At 53.7% G+C, this 17362-nt stretch overlaps 5 protein-coding genes across 5 annotated transcripts; 4 read left to right on the plus strand and 1 right to left on the minus strand.

Annotated features, from left to right (window-relative positions):
• Positions 1-966: 966 nt before the first annotated feature.
• On the minus strand, positions 967-1645 carry PV08_11179 (uncharacterized protein; the record flags this gene model as incomplete). Its single annotated transcript, XM_016385490.1, has 2 exons — positions 967-1380; positions 1634-1645. 2 exons carry the CDS (start codon positions 1643-1645, stop codon positions 967-969), a joined length of 426 nt encoding a protein of 141 aa, XP_016230434.1.
• A 708-nt stretch (positions 1646-2353) lies between these two features.
• Positions 2354-3232, plus strand: PV08_11180 (uncharacterized protein; the record flags this gene model as incomplete). The annotated part of the gene is made up of 1 exon (XM_016385491.1): positions 2354-3232. The coding sequence occupies one exon, from the start codon at positions 2354-2356 to the stop codon at positions 3230-3232; it is 879 nt and encodes a 292-aa protein (XP_016230435.1).
• A 5571-nt stretch (positions 3233-8803) lies between these two features.
• Positions 8804-10138, plus strand: PV08_11181 (uncharacterized protein; the record flags this gene model as incomplete). The annotated part of the gene is made up of 2 exons (XM_016385492.1): positions 8804-9943; positions 10010-10138. The coding sequence occupies 2 exons, from the start codon at positions 8804-8806 to the stop codon at positions 10136-10138; spliced, it is 1269 nt and encodes a 422-aa protein (XP_016230436.1).
• A 2046-nt stretch (positions 10139-12184) lies between these two features.
• On the plus strand, positions 12185-14142 carry PV08_11182 (uncharacterized protein; the record flags this gene model as incomplete). Its single annotated transcript, XM_016385493.1, has 2 exons — positions 12185-12717; positions 12771-14142. The coding sequence occupies 2 exons, from the start codon at positions 12185-12187 to the stop codon at positions 14140-14142; spliced, it is 1905 nt and encodes a 634-aa protein (XP_016230437.1).
• A 1260-nt stretch (positions 14143-15402) lies between these two features.
• On the plus strand, positions 15403-17062 carry PV08_11183 (uncharacterized protein; the record flags this gene model as incomplete). Its single annotated transcript, XM_016385494.1, has 3 exons — positions 15403-15712; positions 15769-16170; positions 16230-17062. 3 exons carry the CDS (start codon positions 15403-15405, stop codon positions 17060-17062), a joined length of 1545 nt encoding a protein of 514 aa, XP_016230438.1.
• Between the last annotated feature and the right edge of the window lie 300 nt (positions 17063-17362).

Consider the following 17362-nt stretch of genomic DNA (forward strand, 5'->3'; position numbering starts at 1 on the left):
ATGATCTCTCTGTTTGTTGCTCATTGCTCAGAGTGACAAGGTCAGTTCTGCTGTTTCAAGCATGAATCCACTGGCGCCATTGGCACTCTCAGACGCTCACCACGATCCAAACGGCCACGTACACCATCCACCAGACATCCTTGATCCTCCTGTACCGGAGCCGTCACTGAATATCAAGGTAGGACATGCAAAGTCTTGACACGGACGTTTCAGGGTGTAGAATTTGGTCTTTGCTGGTCGTGCGGCGTAGAGAGGCGTTGGCTCATATCATGCTTACTGACGAGAAACAGTCAATGCCACCATGATCAGGAAGCGGTTTTTATTGAGCAAGCGAGAACTGGGGTTTGAATGAAGACGGTGAACTATGACTTGGATGAGGTGTGGACGGCAGTGACCTCCGCGGCCAAGCTTTGTTGTGCAGTATGAGAGAGCGGTCTTGCTAAAGCCCGTCAAATCTATCTCAACATGTCAGAAGAACCTCCCCGCTAGCTGGCATCATGACGCAAACTCGATTTATGTGACGATTTGGGGCCTCAAGAAACACAGCCCGTACGAAGTTACGGAGAGAAAGGAACGTAGCATGGCACGGTGGCCATTGCAGGTGCCAATTCCAAAACACCTCGAGTTTGATTTTTTGTAATAAACAGATAAACCTCATATCCTGTCCTCGAGGAGGGTATGTGAATGCCAATGGCGGCGATTGAGATCCCTTTTAGCATATCGAATGGCTTTCTCGGCCATCAGACGCGACAGCAACGAAACATGTACATCGGTCCTGACGCCCACTTCTCCATCGTCACCAACCACTCCTTTACAATCCCTTCCACTTCACTCGCATTGTAACGTACTGTCCTTAGGTGCGTGGGTATGTGCGCGTGTGAGTGAGTATATGTGTACGAGTGCACGGGAGTGCGAATCCATGTGCACTGCGTTGGGGAAATGTGTGCTTTCCATTTGTTTTCCTCTCTACTTTCCATCCGCCTTCAACAACTTCAAAATTTCACTTTGCTTATCACCGATCACGGCTTTTCCCCTCGTCCAGTCCACGACCACGGGTCTCGTGAAGGCGTTTCCATCCTCCTTGACCTTTCTCAGCGCGTCGCTCTGGCTAGCTGCGCCCTTGACGAGCTCCCCTGCCACCCCGCCGCCGAGGTACTCGAAGATGCTCTTGAGCTGGTCCGGAGTGGGCGGCGCCTCGGTGACTTCGATCTCGAAAGGGTCGCGGGTCACCGTCTCGTTCTGCGCCGTGTGATCCGTGGCTTGGTCCTCTGTGGCGGTCTGCGAGGCCTGCGCCGACGCTTGCTTGAGGAGATTCTGCACGCGTACCGAGGCCGAGATGGACGGTTTGTGGAAGAGGGTGATGACGTCGAGGGTCTTGGACTGTTGTCACAACAAATGTTGCAACGGGACGAGGTTAGCAAATTGGTTTTATCTCTCTCTCTCTCTCTCTTCCCCCGTCTCTCTTCCGAAAAACATACAGAAAGCAGGGTTATGTGTAAGGGGGGTGGATGTGCATGTGCATGTGCATGGGTATGTGGATGAATCGTGCAGGCGTCGTAGTATCTTCCTCCCGTTCCAACATCCCAACAACAACACCGTCGGTCGGTTGGTCGGTCTGTACCAATGTACGTACCATGCGAAACATATTGGATACCCAGCCTTTACTAGGCTTTGGTTGCCACATACAGAGCAAAGAAAAGTCGACGTGGGTTTAGTGTAGCTACCGTTGCAAAAGGTGCGAGATATCTTGTTTGATACGTGGTGCAGGACGGTTCAACTCGAAAGCTCCCGTAGATGTTCTCGTGCGAGCACTTGGAGTCAAAGGACGAAGCGCACAGAACACACGACGTCATCCGCTGCCTCCGCTTGACCCAGCTCACGTGACGGAGTGTTGGGGCTCTCGGACAGGCGCCTCGGCCTCACCCTCGCCTCCGCCTTCGTATAACTGGAAATGCTATGCTGTAACTCCGTCCTCCCGGACACGGATGCACCTCACTCAACCTTCTCTTCTGCCATTCGTACAAGCAGACCGCGGCACTGCTGCAAGATTCTTATCCTCAGACGCCACTCTCTGGAAAAGAAAGACACGTCGCCCAAAATCGTTTGCGGCAGTGCAGGTGACACGACACTTTTGTTGATCGTCTGTTCCATCTCCATTATATTACAGATATATATATGCAGAGTACATCCTACTTTCTATGGGTTTCGATGGTCAACAATCTGTCACATTGGCACACCAGCCCATTCTCGTGACTCACGCACCCGCCGCGACAAACATTTATTGACCGGCGTTATTCAAGCTACACAGCTTACCACTTGTTAGTATGTCAGGCCACTTTCTGCGGAAACAGTCATGACGGCCTCGGATCAGCCAGAGCCAGAGGAGAGTCCAGCAGCAAGCAGCTCGATCGGCCTACTTGATCTACCACTTGAGGTTCGCCATCAGGTATACAAGCATCTGTTTTGTCATCGAGCATTGCCAATTCCTCTAGGGCCAGGAAGCCTCGCGCCCCTGCAGCTACAGGACAAAGAAGACCTCGCCGAGCCGATCTTCCAGACGTCCATCTTTAGAGTAAACAAGGCCCTTGGAACCGACGCCCTTCGTTTCGCATATAGTGCAAATAGCTTCCAACTGCCCGCTGACCTGAGCGTCTTCTGCCGTTTGGGTGCCGTCGCCTTGGCATCGATCTGGGTTCTTACAGTCCATAACAATTGCTGCCTCGACGGCGAGGAGTCGACGAGGGTTTGGGATATCATTAATCACAAATGCTCCGGCCTGGAGCTGCTCATTGTCCAGCCGTCGACGCACCTCCTGTGGCAAGCCATTCCACACCTGAAGGAGTATGTTGCCTCGTTCGGCACGGACACGTCGTCCCGACCGAGGCTCGTCTTCGACCTATATGTCTTCGACCGTCACTTCTCATTCGACACGCCGGAGCGGGAGTATCGTCGAGCGTTGCAGGAGCTGAAGGGCACCGTCGTTACTGATTATCGATGGGGGGGTCCCGTCAACGTCAGGGAAATCGTGTCTTTCTTACCCAAGCATGTGAAACAAATCAACTTCGTGCTCGACGTCAACACGGGAGGTGTTTGCGCCCTGGATGAGGTTCTGCAAGACTCTGCGGATCTTCCCTTGGTCAAGGTACCGCTACCTGCATCGGGTAAAGACTGTCGGTACGGATTTCGAGATCAGCTTTGTTATATCTGGATGGACGAGAAGAGAAGTCAGTAGTAAACCAAAGGGTTTGTGGCAATTTTGTCCTCGACCGCGGGCCATTAACAGTCATCGCTGGCCTCGATAGGGAGAAGCATTATCCCTCGCAAAAGGTATTGTAGGCCCATTGCAAGGCCATTTGCTCCTGGAATCAAAGGGGCCCTCTCAACACCACGACAGGAATGGCCATGTTGGGAAACGAGCCGGGGCGGTCATCAGGATGCCTGTGCCTGGTCGTCGGGAGTGAAGCGTGAAATGCACTGGCTGGGTTCCCGACAAAATCATTCTCATCTACCTGGTACGACATGCCCCTAAAAAAGGAGCCCTGGGAAGTCCGGCCACAAACGCTCAGGCTCTCGAGTTCTCACCACAAAGTGGAAACGTACCTCAGTTCCGAGGTTCGGGGTAGATTGGCTGGCGCGGGCTGGATCTAAATCTAGGGAAACTGTTGGCACAAGAAGTGACAGAACCTCAAGCCGCTGTGGCTCGGCGCCTCGCGCGGAAAAGGCCTCCTAAGGCTGAGGGTCCCTACACTGAGTTCGTCTCTGGCAGCAGTCTGACCACGTCGCTTCACTCGGGCAATTGCCGCTCTTCGCTGAACGAGGCGGCATGGTTCGCGGTGCTCGTCAAGGGGCCTCAGCTACCGGCGACCCAGAGGGATCTAGATGTGAGAAATGCGAGCCACAAGCACGCTTGTCCTTTTCAGCCAGCCATCGCATATTTCTGGGGGAGTAAAATGACATTGCAGGCCTTTCACGTCCACTATCAACCTAACAACTCGCGTCGCAACAGCAACGCTATATTCAGAAGGCAGTGGCCTGAGTGGGACGTACACGTTCGAAGACCACGGTGTTGGTTGTGCTGTATTGGGAAAACTTAACGTATGGTAACGTATGGCACTACAGACGCACGCACCAGGTTCCAGAACCCTGGATCCGCGTCAGCCTCTTCCGGCTGCCGGCAGTCTGGGCCGCCTGCTCTGAGGGCGGTGGGAAGTTTTGATTCACTGTGTAACATCCTCCGCACCCCTGAGCATATGAACCATTCGGGGTGATTCTCGGTCCATGGGGGGCTTGTCGTCGCATGCGGCTGCCCGAGACATTAGTGCATCATGATATAGATGATGTTTGAGGAGCCGGAATGGCGTAGAGAGACGAAATTTACACGTTGACCGGATGTCCAGGATCCAGATACACGTCGAATGGCCAGCCTGGTATTCACCGAGTTACGGCCCTACCGATATCTGGTGAAAGGGATTTGTAGAATAGCAATTTCTTGCAGGAGGTCCTCTCCTCAGGCTTGCTTGATCAGCAGATGCGGCGACTGCATGCTAACGTTGAGACGGCGGGGATAATCGATGCAGTTCCTATTCTCATGAATCGGCGACGCCGGCCGAAGGTCGTTAATTTCCGGATTGGCAGTTTCTCAACGCGGACTTATACTTTGTGCGAATACCGTCCACTCTAACGTTGATGCAGGTCCAACGGCCTTCAAGACACATGCACGTTTGATCCAAAAAAGGATCTAAAGCGTCGACACGAGACAGGGTGTGGCTGGACCCTTGTCGGCCACCGACCCCAACAAACTTGTCAATATCAACCGGCCGCGGACGCGATCTGCAGGGGCATCTTAGGACTGCTTGAACCAGGAAAGCGGCTCGGTTACGAGGGGCTTTCATTGGTGGCCATGTGCTGTCATTTGCTCGGTGCCCCTTTGGGCGCTCAGGCTTCCGCGTGACGAGCCATGGGCTTGAAATTATTATTGCATCTTGAGCTGTAAGCATTTTGACGTAAAGATCTTACAGCCAATGGTGCATCCGCTGGCAGCGAATCGCATGGAGACGCATTGTCACAGCAAAAAGTCTCCAGACGCCTGCCCAAAATAGGATTCGTACGGGGTAGAGCCTCGAACAAATGGTAGAGCGTGCAGGTCCGGGTTCTGGTCAGCACTCCCGTGAGAAGCGTGCTCTTCTTGAGCGTGAGCACGGCGGCTAGGGGTGTTGATATGTCTTACAGTGAGCTCGCATCTGCCCTAAGTTCTTCAATATTGTCTTTGCCTGGTTTTTTTCAACTGGCAAGAGCAGGTCTGCCGTGCTCGCGCGTGGCAGCCTGGCAGGTATGGACGTTCTTGCGACAATGATGTCGCCCAGGGTAGCTGTCCTGGCAAGCTTGAGGCTGGCTGAATATCCAGGAGCAGCGGAAAACCAGTAGAGTGGAGTCTGCATGAGGGTGAGTCCTTCCTCTAATCTTGACTCTGCAGGTGGTGCAAAGCGGTTAGGAGCAAGCCAGGAAGTTCCCAACTAGGGCGAAAAAGGTCAGCGCTGATCGTGCACCTCTGAGGGGGCGTCATGGAAGTGGTGGTGGCAGCCACATGGCTCTGGAGATTGGCTTGGCTTGGCTCGCCAACATCACCCAGCTTGGGTCAAACGACAAGGCCGAGTAAAAAGAGACCAGTGTGGCCAGGGAGCCGGGCCCGAGGAGGGCCGGACTGAATGATCACACAGGGGACCGCAGACGGTGGGGGCGGCCGAGGTCGCCCAAGACCAAAGAAGTAAACAGTTGGGCGCAAAATGGTCCAGAAATGTGAGAGGAGGACGCAGCGCTTCTTGCGTCCGTGCACCTTTTGGCGAAGCTAGAGCGAAATTCCCGCTTTTCCTCGTAACACCATGTCTTTGGACTAATAATGGCCTGCCTTGTGAGTTGAAGGGGCCTGTAGGTGGGCTCGATAACACCAACTTGGAAGCAATTGGTAGCGACGCTGGTGACCTCCATCGATAATAAGAAACGTCATTTTCACTAGCCACATGCGTCGAGTGTTCTTTTTACAGCCCATGGCCCATGTAGAGTCGCCTAGCGTAGTCGGTCGGATAGTGTGAGCGCAATGGCTGGTCTTGCAGCGAAGACAGGCATGGGTGCCGTTGAACCGCCTAACAGATGCCAGAGATCGACCACAGTACAAAGACAACTTCGGATCGTGGCACGAAGTGACAGGCTTAGTACCTCATGAGCACGGTCACTTTCGAGTGGAATCGCCGGGGCTTCGCTAGCCGATGATCCCCTTTGAGAAGACACCGGATGGTGCCTAATAATCACATAGAACATCCGTTTCTTGAATGCCTTTTTCGGTCGTCTTTCGATGGAAGGTTTGTGGCGCAAGGGCCCAGACTCCAGGTCGGGACTGTCATTATCAGGCTGTCGTTGACGGAGGTGGCAGATGGAAGATGGGAGTAGGATCGGTACGAGTTGAGGAGCAAGAACGTGCCTCTCGCGTAGCCCAAGACATCAATCGCTGAAAGCTCCACTTAGGTACTTTCTGTATCTGCAGCTCACTTACCTCAGACCACGTTGAGTCGTGGATGGCATCGAGGCTCAACCCTCTACGGGCATAGACTGGAGACTTCTGGACGGGGATGAAATTGAACACCGGCCGGCAGCGACAACACGAGCCTGACCGGCACCGGGGAGCGTGCTTGACGATTGATGGTGTGTGAGAAGTGTGTTTGTTCTTCGAGGCTTGACGTGCCTTGCCTTGACAGACCACTGTGTCATCCATGCCACGAGATGCAGACCGGGCAACATGGCAATGTGGTGCACGCGTTGTCATGAACAGGGGAGATTGAGTGAAGCCTAAAGAGAAATATCACGCAGCGACAGACAGCCGACAGGCACATTGACGAAGGCATAACAAAATCACCATGTGTCGCAGTCCGTGTGATGGGATTGTGCAAAGGCATTTCGAAAGCCAGGACCATGGAAAGCGGGAGCGCAGAAGCAGCAACACCCGCACTTTGCCTGCGCCTTGTAAAATTATCGACACTGTTGAAACTTCTTTTTGCTGTGATTCTGCGCCCTCAGAGTTCAGGGAGAGTTTTCTGTCTGCTTCGGGTCCTTTCGTGCCAGGGATACGAGGTCTGCAGCGTACCATCATTGGCACTCCTCCTCGTTGTTGTTGTTGTGTGTGTGTGTCTTCCGGTGACTATTGTCCGTCTAGCGAGTTTCCCCGGCATCCTGTACCACCGCTGTCGCCGTCGCCATGTCCATCGCTGTCGCCATCACCTTGCCATCACCGTCGCCGCTCGCCTACCGGTCTCCTAGATACACGGCTACTCGACTAGCAGCTACCAACAAAGGTACTAGCACCCTACAGCCGTAGAGGCGCCTCCACTCCCTCTCTGGGCTCGCCTACAGGGGACTCTAGTCTGGAACTCCCCCTCCATATCCTGCCGGGAAGCCCCATTCATGTCACGGCCGTCAGTCGAGTGGGTGACTGGTTTTCTCACTGGAGACCACATCCTCGCATCTGCTCCACCCTTCTCGCTTTCCTCGATTCTCGTCACCCACGAGCCAAGCTGCTTCGAGCATAGCGGGAGCTTCAGCAGTCCAATTTCTCGCGATCCCATTTTCAGACCAGAGTTTGCATGCAATTCAGCGCGCGCTCGGTCCAGACTGTGTCTGTTCGACGAGAAAACTGAGACCACTTTTCCTCGCAGGCCCCATGTCCCGGAAAAATACAGGCACGGTTAAGGAGCTCGAGCGAGCACGTCAGGGGGAGCCCCTGCAGGTTTCCTCCTCCGACTCGCGCGCACACGCCCACACCAGACTATCACTCTTCCAACTCTGTTTCTGCACTGTTGCCAAACTCCCAGCGCTAGGGACCCATGCGCCTCGCATTCCTATCGAGTCCACCCAGGCCAATGAGGCTCTCAGCTCGCCGCCATTCCTATCAGATCCTAGCACACTCCTGTCTTCGCCGTCCGCTTTTGACTAACTCTCCTCTTTTTAGGCGGATGCTCAAGACAGGCCCATCCAGCCAGCCGGCGGCCAGCTGCCCGCTAAGAACGCCATGTGCTGCCCCGACAAAAAGGATCGCATCTCTTCCAAATCTTTGAAAGCCTCCTGGGTTTGCTCTTTTCTTCAGCCTGATCATCGACCTCGCTTTGCAAAGGTCGTCCTCGTCGCAAGCACCTTTTGCACCGCGTGAAGAGGTATCACAACCTCATTCTCTGTCCCCCTGCGGCTGACCTCACTCCAATCTCTGGAAGTCCGGTCGCTAGTTGCCGAATCTCAAGTCGCGGCGATCTTTCCTGATTGTCCTGCGTAGGCCCCACGTCCACTGAGGAACAAGCCAAACGCGCCGCAAAAAAAGCCAACCGACCGCCCAAAATCCAGATCATCGCCCAGCGTCGCTCCACCAGCAACACCTTCACTATCAAGACCTTGGTGTGCCATATCACGTCCTGCGTCACAATCCCTTCTGTGAGCACAAGGTCTTCGTCGCTGGAAGACACTGCGTCCACTTTCTGCTCTACATATCCCACCCGAGACAGGTTCGTCGTCACCTTGATCCATTGGTGCTTCGGCAAAAGAGAACCTGGCACAATTCTCGGCTATCAACATCTCGAGCAAGTCCAAGCCTTCTGCGACATTGCCGGCAAAAGACTCTTGTCATATATAAATCGCTGTCGCTGAGGACTCCGGCGACCAGACAGCAGACCCTACCGCCTCCCAGCCCTATCTCAACCCTTTGGAGCGATCTCGCGCTGAACGGGCAACATCAGTCAGGCTGGCTTCCGTCGCAATTCCCCTTCCAATGGGGACAACCCTCGATGCGCTGAATACCGCTCCCTCCAGTCTCACACAACGCCGACAAGCTGCGTCGAATCTTCCCGCATTTGAGCTGCCACCACCACCAATCTCATTCGCACCGGGGCCCCTTCAGAAATTCCCTCCCCTTTCAGGAATCAACACATCACATGCGGGCCCTGCACCTGTGAGTGTAGGACAGCTCCTGACGCCACCGTCCAACCCGGCGTCGGAGAGCGCAAGCTCATCTGCCATTCAGACAGGGACAACCCCCAACAGCGGCGCCGCCCCCGTCCTACCCTACGCCCCTAGCTTCTTTGGCGGCGGAACAGGTACCACCCCCAATGCATATCATACCGGGTACACTCCGCAGCCGTGGCAGAACAACGGTCCCCTTCTCCCAGCCCGTTCAATGTTCTCTCCCATACAAGGTCAGTCGCTGCGGTCGGGGACGCACTCACCGTCTGCTGGTGAAGCGTCAGCGCTCCCTCCACCACCTTACGATCTAAACCCACCTTACGGGGCCCATCTACCTCTCTCCTCTCCAGGAAGCACCTCCCTTCCAGCGGCCGCCCATCACCTCGTACCGTCACTGCAAAGCGGCATTCGACCTCCCAGTCAACATTCGCCCATATCCCCCAACGACAACAAGCCCGCACTCTTTGGTAGCATGACGACCACGAGCCAGCATCAACCGTCGTATGTATATTCCCATCCTACGACTGTTTCTCAAGCTCCGCGGATTTCTCCCACGCTCCAACAAGGAGCCCTTCCTTCTCACTCCCAAGCTCCGTTCATGAGGCCTCCTCCTCCTTCGTATTCCTTGCCGGCGATGCCAGGACCCATCATGTCCAATGTGCACAGCCCAGGCACGCATATGAGCATGGTGGGAAGCATGCAACCGAACATGCTACCTCTTTCTTTCAATAGTGGCTATGCCGCAAACCCCCAAGCGATGTATGGACAGCCGAGGACAAATACGCCCCAGCAGAGCCCGGCACACGACAGGCCCTTCAAGTGTGACCAGTGTCCACAGAGCTTCAACCGCAATCATGATTTGAAGCGTCACAAGAGAATCCACCTGGCAGTGAAACCTTTTCCCTGCAAACATTGCGACAAGAGCTTCTCTCGCAAGGACGCACTGAAGGTAAGTTGTTTAATTGGTTTTTTTTGCCTGTGTGAAGTGAGTCGGAGACTAACCCGTCGTCGACAGAGGCATATTCTTGTCAAAGGCTGTGGCAGTGGTTCTTCGGCCGAAGCGGCTAGTAAAGAGGATGGAACAAAATCGGAGTCCGGTAGCGACGGGGTGAATGATAGCCCGGCGGCGGCCACAGCAGCTTAATACTTCGGGCTCCACCGCACCTCTAATACCCATCAAGTGTTTCAGTTGGTCAGTGTACATTAGCAGCATGAACTGGGCTTTGCTGAAAGCTCGTCGGCTTCGGGGGGATATACTACGTGGTTTTTCTTTTTTCGTGATGACTGATGGATTGGCAACTCTAGCGACCTTTGGGAGTATTGATGGATGTTGATTTTGCCGTCTTCCCTGCGTCGAGCGTAGGCGACGTTTTATACCCAGCAGTTTTATGGATGACATTGGGCAAATCTTGTGTGGCAAGGGGCCATGGACGAACAGCGGCAATCTCAGGGGCCGAGTCTGGGAACATAGGATTCCTTTGGGACAATTATACTGGATCTAATGAAGGAACAATCTTTGATAGTACGAATACGAGTGTGACGAGCATTGTTGCCTTGCGCCCCTTTTGATTGCGTTCGTGCGCCGGGTTGCACAAGGAGGACCCAACACAAAATGTTTCGGTAGTGCCTGAACAGATATCTCTTGCTTGAAACTTGGTTACGATGGGCCGACTACAGCCTTGCCCACGCAAATCAGAACACAGTCAATCTTAATGCGACCGGAAAGCCGTTATCCTGAATCCCTGTAACCATGCGCCTGTGGCTTGGAACGGCTTGCAGCCTCGCCTCGGAAGGCGCCGCGAGGTCGATCCGATCACTTTGTGGCCCTTGGAGGTGGAGCGCAGATTGCCCTTTCGAGACGAGCTCATCACGTGCGAAGAGTTCCGCCTCATATCGGCACAAAATTTATCCGGCACCCATCTTGCTTAACTAAGGCCGGGGAGGCTGCGATCTGGAGGGCGCATTTTCAATCATACACTACAGCACCATCCACGATATGCATCGGTCAGTACTACAGACATCCCTTGACCAGAACCTCACGAGTGCTATAAAAGAGGCCAATCTCCGTCTGGCTTGCAGTCCCATGTGGGTACTTGTGTTTGCACCAAACATCAGCATCTTGGCTTGCACGCAGATAGCAGCCATAGGTTCGCAGCTCACGCGGCCACCATACACGGGCAATTCAACAGACCATGACTCTGATGTCTCAATTCCTGCTTTGAGCACAAATCCTCTGTTTCCGGATGCTGAACAGTATGACGCAGACAAGTGCAGCAAGCCAAAACGTCTGAGCTCATTATCGTCTTGTTAGATCGATCCACGATCTATGTACAACATGATCCACCGATCCACCGATCCCATGTCCGAGTCCCACAGATCGAACGCGCCGATCGACTCTCTCAGATTTGACGCTTGCTGTTGTGGCTTGTGCCGTTCCAACTCCATGTTTTCGACACACCTACTTGTTACCAGGACTGCATCAATGCGCCATGAGCCGAAGGGTTCCAGCACATCATGTGCAGACCCATCCTTTTGCCGGCATCACGCCCGCTTCCTCATCCGCGCAATTCTCCAACGAGAACTTGGGTGATCTCATTCCTGCAAGTCTCCCCGACGCGATCATCGTATCCTTGCTCCGTTGATCTATTCGATGAGGGTCAGATTGGTCTCACAAGGCCACGAAGCCTTTCCAGACTCTCAACTATCGTGAGTCGTTGCTTTTCCCAGAGTCTGCCTAACGTTGAAACTTGGAAGCTGGTGCTATCCCACTGGTACCCACGTTTCGGTTGTCGCTTCATGTCATTGAAGGGGCAATCTTGAGTTTTACGTACACGTGCGATCCCAGCGGGTTCAATGTATTTAAGAATGGTTCTTGTGTCGATGTCGTGCTGCGTCATGTCAACCCCCCTTGGCACCTCCCTGACTTTCTAACTATCTGCTTTCCTGCTGCTACTGACACTTTCTCTTAGGGCTTTCATGCCTGATTTGAATTTGTTATCACTGAACCGAATCCTCAACTTACGTTCAATTTTGCATTGAACACGGTAATGTCGGCCATGATTTGAGCTCCCACTCTGTGAAAGCAGCCGCATCTACCATCGTACCGTGCAAGACACCGTTGCGTTCATATATGATCACCGGGCGAATTAGGTCCTCCAACTGGGGAGGAACCACCTGATTATTGCCACCAATGTCAGAAATGATACCACAGCGAATAGTCATATATCTTCTACGGCGCGACTTGCGTCTCGCCGATAACCCCGTCTTCCACGAACTCCACAAGCTGTCTCAGCAGTCTCAGAAATATTTTACGCATGTCTTGCCGCTGTACGTTTTCTCCGCGCAGCAAGTTGAGGTGTCTGGGTTTCTTTCCAGCCCAGAGTCTAAATCACCTTACCCCGAAGCACGTTCTGAGGTGGGAAAGTTCTGGAGGTGTGGGCCGCACCGCGCGAAATTTCTGGCAGAATCGGTATGGCAGCTCAAGTCAGAACTCGAGAAGTTGGGGAGTGGACTACACATCCGAGTAGGAATGCTGGGACAGGTCGTACGAGATTTACTTGAGCAGATCAAGCACGCACAAATGGAGACAACCATCTCGGCAATCTGGATGACCGAAGAAGAGGGAGTGGAAGAAAGGAGGGAGGCAAGAGATGTTCGTAAGGTGGCCCAAGAGGCCGGTATCGATTTCAATCTGTGGTTGGACGAGAAATACTTCATTGACGAGTTCGTCCGACGCCTCCACCCGATTCTTGGACTCTTTACTAACTTTCGCGTAGTCGAGATCTCCCCTTCGACAAGCCGGCAGATCTACCAGACGTCTTTACGAGCTATCGGAAATTGGTGGAGCCGTTGCGGGATGCACCACGAAAGCCTCTTCCTCGCCCATCAACGTTATTGCCCATACCCTCAGACATACCCACACAGCCTTCTCCTTTCATGATACCCGACACCTTTGAGGAATTTGAGTCTGCGTTGATAAAACCTCTACAAGACGACCCTCCTTTGGGCAAACCGCCTTCGTTTCCGGCCAACGTCAGCTCAGCACATCCATTCCGTGGTGGTTGTACAGAAGCTCTGAAGCGCGTTCGATCTCTTATCGGCTCGGGCGCAATGACCACGTACAAGGACACCAGAAATGGACTATTGGGGACGGAATTTTCAACCAAGCTATCCGCGTGGCTGGCGCTAGGTTGTATCACGGCTCGTCAGGTGCACGCTCAACTGCTGGATTTTGAGGACGGGCGAGGCGATCAGTACAAAGGGACCGAGGGATATGGCAAGGGGGAAAACAAGGGCACCGCGGCGGTGCGATTCGAGCTACTCTGGCGTGACTATATGAGACTTTGTACACGAAAGTTCGGCGCGGGACTGTTTCGGCTGGAAGGCTTTCGCAACGACACCTCGTATCCCTGGAAAACACCGGGGACCAAGAGTTGGGGCCCACAAGTCCAGGAGGTGGTTGATCGATTTCTTCACGGCACAACGGGAACGAGTTTGATAGACGCGAGTCAGCGCGAGCTCTTCCTCACCGGATACACGAGCAACCGGGCACGACAAAACGTGGCGAGCTTCCTCGCCAAACATCTGGGTATCAATTGGAAACTAGGCGCCGAGTGGTACGAGTGTATGCTGACGGACTACGACGTCAGCTCGAATTGGGGCAATTGGCAATACGTCGCTGGTGTGGGCAACGACCCACGAGGTGAGGCACGGGTGTTTAATCCGATCAAACAAGCTTGCGATTACGATCCACGGGGGGAATACTGTAAAGCCTGGGTGCAGGAACTCAGGGTGCTTGAAGAACCTCAAGAGCTGTTTCAGCCGTGGAAGGTCAGCACTGAAACGAGACAGGAGTTGGGTCTGAATGGCCTGGACATGGTTGAACGACCGTTGAAGAAAATTGACTTCAAGCTTGGTGGACGAGGAGGCGGCAGAGGGCCAAAAGGAGGGAGTGGACGATACGGAGGGAGTAGTCGACCCAAAGCCAACGGCGATGGTGAGCGCGGGAAGGGACCTGGTGGTGGCAGTTTTGGTTCGAGATCAGGGCTTCGAGGGGGTCGCGGACGAGGCCATGATTCTGCACGAGGCAATGGACAGTATGGTCGACAAGGGATCATGGATAAAGCAGTGACTTTGGACGAAGACTAGAAGGTTGGCGAACTCTGTTTGTAAGCTGGTAGGTATGTAAATAGATTCCTGGTCGATGGAGTTTGTCGCCAGCTTATGGTGATGGGTGTCCGTAGTACAGAAAAGGGAGCACATGGAAAAGCAATATTTCCCGACTTTCAGTACTGATCAGAATCCAGTACCTATCTACCTACTGTACTTTTGCCGACTTGCCCATGCGGATGCTTTTTGGTGTCGTAGTTGCTCAGCATGTCTGTGGAGGTCGAGGATCATAACCATAATGGGCGAGGACCGAAGGATGCTAATCATTATTGCGGAGTAGTCGTACTGCTGACAGCATAAGCAAGGAATATTAGCGAACTACGTATTGGTGCCTCATCCCGAAAGCCCAATGAGTAGGAAGATAGAGATATTAGGTTATACGGTACGGATAGTAGGATTGCTAGTCAAATGCTGACCGCTGGTGGTGGCTCTAGTGGTGTGGCGTGGTGGTGTGGTAGTGATGGTGGCTTCGAAATGGCCATTTGACAGGTGCATGGTTGGATGATTGAGTTGGATCTGGGACCAAAAGGAAACAGCAGGATCAAATCGACTCTGAAGACCAGACAATTGGATGAGGCCGTAGGTAGCATATAATAAGAACATCCTGAATAATCTCAACAACGGTCGCGTCTCCACGTGGGAACTGAAGGCGCCGGACACATCTCTAATTCGGGTTATAATATGCGATGGATACGAATACGAGGCTGCCAGACGGTGATGTGACAAACGAGCCGAAGAAGCTGAAACTTGTGCTCTTCCTCGCAATAATAGGTACCTAGAGTTGGGCAATGTACAGTCGTGCAACCCCCTCCCTCTCTCCTCCTCCTCCAGGTTGCCTCGGAAGAAGCCCATCACCAACCACGACCATCTTCACCCAACACCTGGACAACCGTCACATTCCTTCTGCAAACACCCCTCATTGCTGGCTGACCTGCTGACTCGGGTCAGTCGGCCGCAATATTCCTCCGTTGTGGCTGAACTCGGGACCCTTGGTGTCTATTCCCTTGTACTGTAGGATTCTGACGAGCTTCGGAGCTGCGAATGTGGCCAGGCAACGCAGAACAAAAGGTCCATCAGTGACGACCCATGAAACTACCTGATCCCTCCGCTTTCTTTGTTGCCTGTCATATCCTCGGGATACCTTATACAACGACATAGCCTCTGTTGCCCCGTCGTCGCCCTGTTTGTCTGTCTGTTGGTCGATTTTGCCTACATCTCGTCCCGTCAAGGCCGAAAACCATGGCCGTCTTTCCTGTGCCAGACGTCTCGCCGCCCGTGGTCATTGTCGCCCTTGTGGCATTGTTTGCACTCGTCCGAATCTACCATGAGATGACAACTGGTGCTCGGCGGCGGCGGATGATCCGAGAAAATGGCTGCGAGCCCGTATACCATTATCCGCACAAGGGCATCGGTGGTAAGCTGCTCGGATTGGATGTCATCAAGGAGATGGTCACCTCTGTGAAAGAAGGTTGCATGCACGAGACGACTCGACGGAGGAACTTTTCCAACGGCAGAAAGACGTTGAAAGTCAAGATTCTCAGACAACGATGTATGGCTTTTCTCCTCTCCGACGTGGCCTTCTAAACACTAATGTCGGCTGCCCAGTCATCTCCACCATTGAGCCAGAGAACGTCAAGACCATCCTGTCGACGAGGTTTGCCGATTACTCGTTGGGTCGTAGACGGATAGAAGTCTTTGTGCCCATCTTCGGCCACGGCATCTTCGCCACCGACGGTCCCGCCTGGGAGAGGTCACGAGCCATGGTGCGACCGAACTTTACAAGACATCAAGTTGCCGATCTCGACATGTTTGAGGCGCACGTATCTCATCTCATGGATTCGATTCCCCGCGATGGATCTACAGTTGATCTGCAAGATCTGTTCTTCGGCCTTACCATGGACTCCGCGACCGAGTTCCTGTTTGGACAATCGACCAACACACTGGCGCCGGGGCTGGAGACCGAGTCTGCAAGTGAGTTCGTCAAGGCATTTGTCTATGTCACCGAGGGTAAGTCTACAGCTTTGTTGTGGGTGCAATCGTCGTCATCGTGCTAACATTGTGGCCAGCCGTGACCAAGAACTTTGCCTCTGGCGGTCTCACCGACTGGATTCCTGACAAGAAATGGAGAAAGAGCGTGCAGATTATGCACGACTTTGCCGACAACATAATTCGAGAAGCCATGGACGAGGTCAAGAAGGAGAAGGAGGCGCCGTCTGGCAGTGGCAGTCGTCGCTACGTCTTCTTGCACGAGTTGCTCCATCAGACACAGGACCTCTACGCGTTGCGGTCTGAACTGCTCAACATCCTTCTCGCCGGCCGAGACACCACGGCAGGTCTACTCTCCAACACTTGGCACGTCCTGTCGAAGCGCAAAGACATCTGGGAGAAGTTGAAGGCCGAAGTCGAAGAGCTCGGCGGTGAAAGACCCGGCTACACGGCGATCAAGGACATGAAGTACCTCAAATGGGTGTTGAATGAGTCACTACGCCTGATGCCCGTTGTCCCGGGAAACAGCCGCGAGGCGATCAGAGACACCATCCTGCCCGTCGGCGGTGGCCCAGACGGCCGGTCACCCGTGCTCGTCAAGAAAGGTGAAGTTGTCTCATACTCTCCGTGGAGCATGCATCGTCGAGAAGACTTCTATGGCCCAGATGCGCTGGAGTTCAAGCCAGAGAGGTGGGAGACCCTGAGGCCCGGTTGGGAGTATCTGCCTTTCAACGGCGGCCCACGGATCTGTGTCGGCCAACAGTATGCGCTGATGGAGGCGAGCTATGCCACCATCAGAATCATTCAGACTTTCCCCAGAATTGAGAGCAGAGATGAGCGGGAATGGAGGGAATGGCTGACGATCACGTTGGCGAGCGGCGTGGGTTGCAAGGTTGCCATGTTTGAGAAGTAAAAGGGGTAATTGATGACGATGCCGTCGAGAGTGCCGATGACAACGGAGGATTTATTGTATTACCTGTCGACATCAACCCGTCAGCCTGACTGATCGTGTATGTCCGAAAGCGCATGTGATTCTCGATGTACCTATCTGCCCACACCCTCTCCACTTCGATTCACCTTGCCTCTCAGCATTTTGGGTGACGTGAACCAACCGACAAACAAGAAAAAAACAATCAGCGTGGACGGCGCTCCACGAGGCTCGAACCTCCCTTCTCTCTCTGCTTGTTTTCTCCTCCTCGACAAAAAATCCGTG

Source organism: Exophiala spinifera (genome assembly GCF_000836115.1).
Source record: "Exophiala spinifera strain CBS 89968 unplaced genomic scaffold supercont1.9, whole genome shotgun sequence".
NCBI lineage: Eukaryota > Fungi > Ascomycota > Eurotiomycetes > Chaetothyriales > Herpotrichiellaceae > Exophiala > Exophiala spinifera.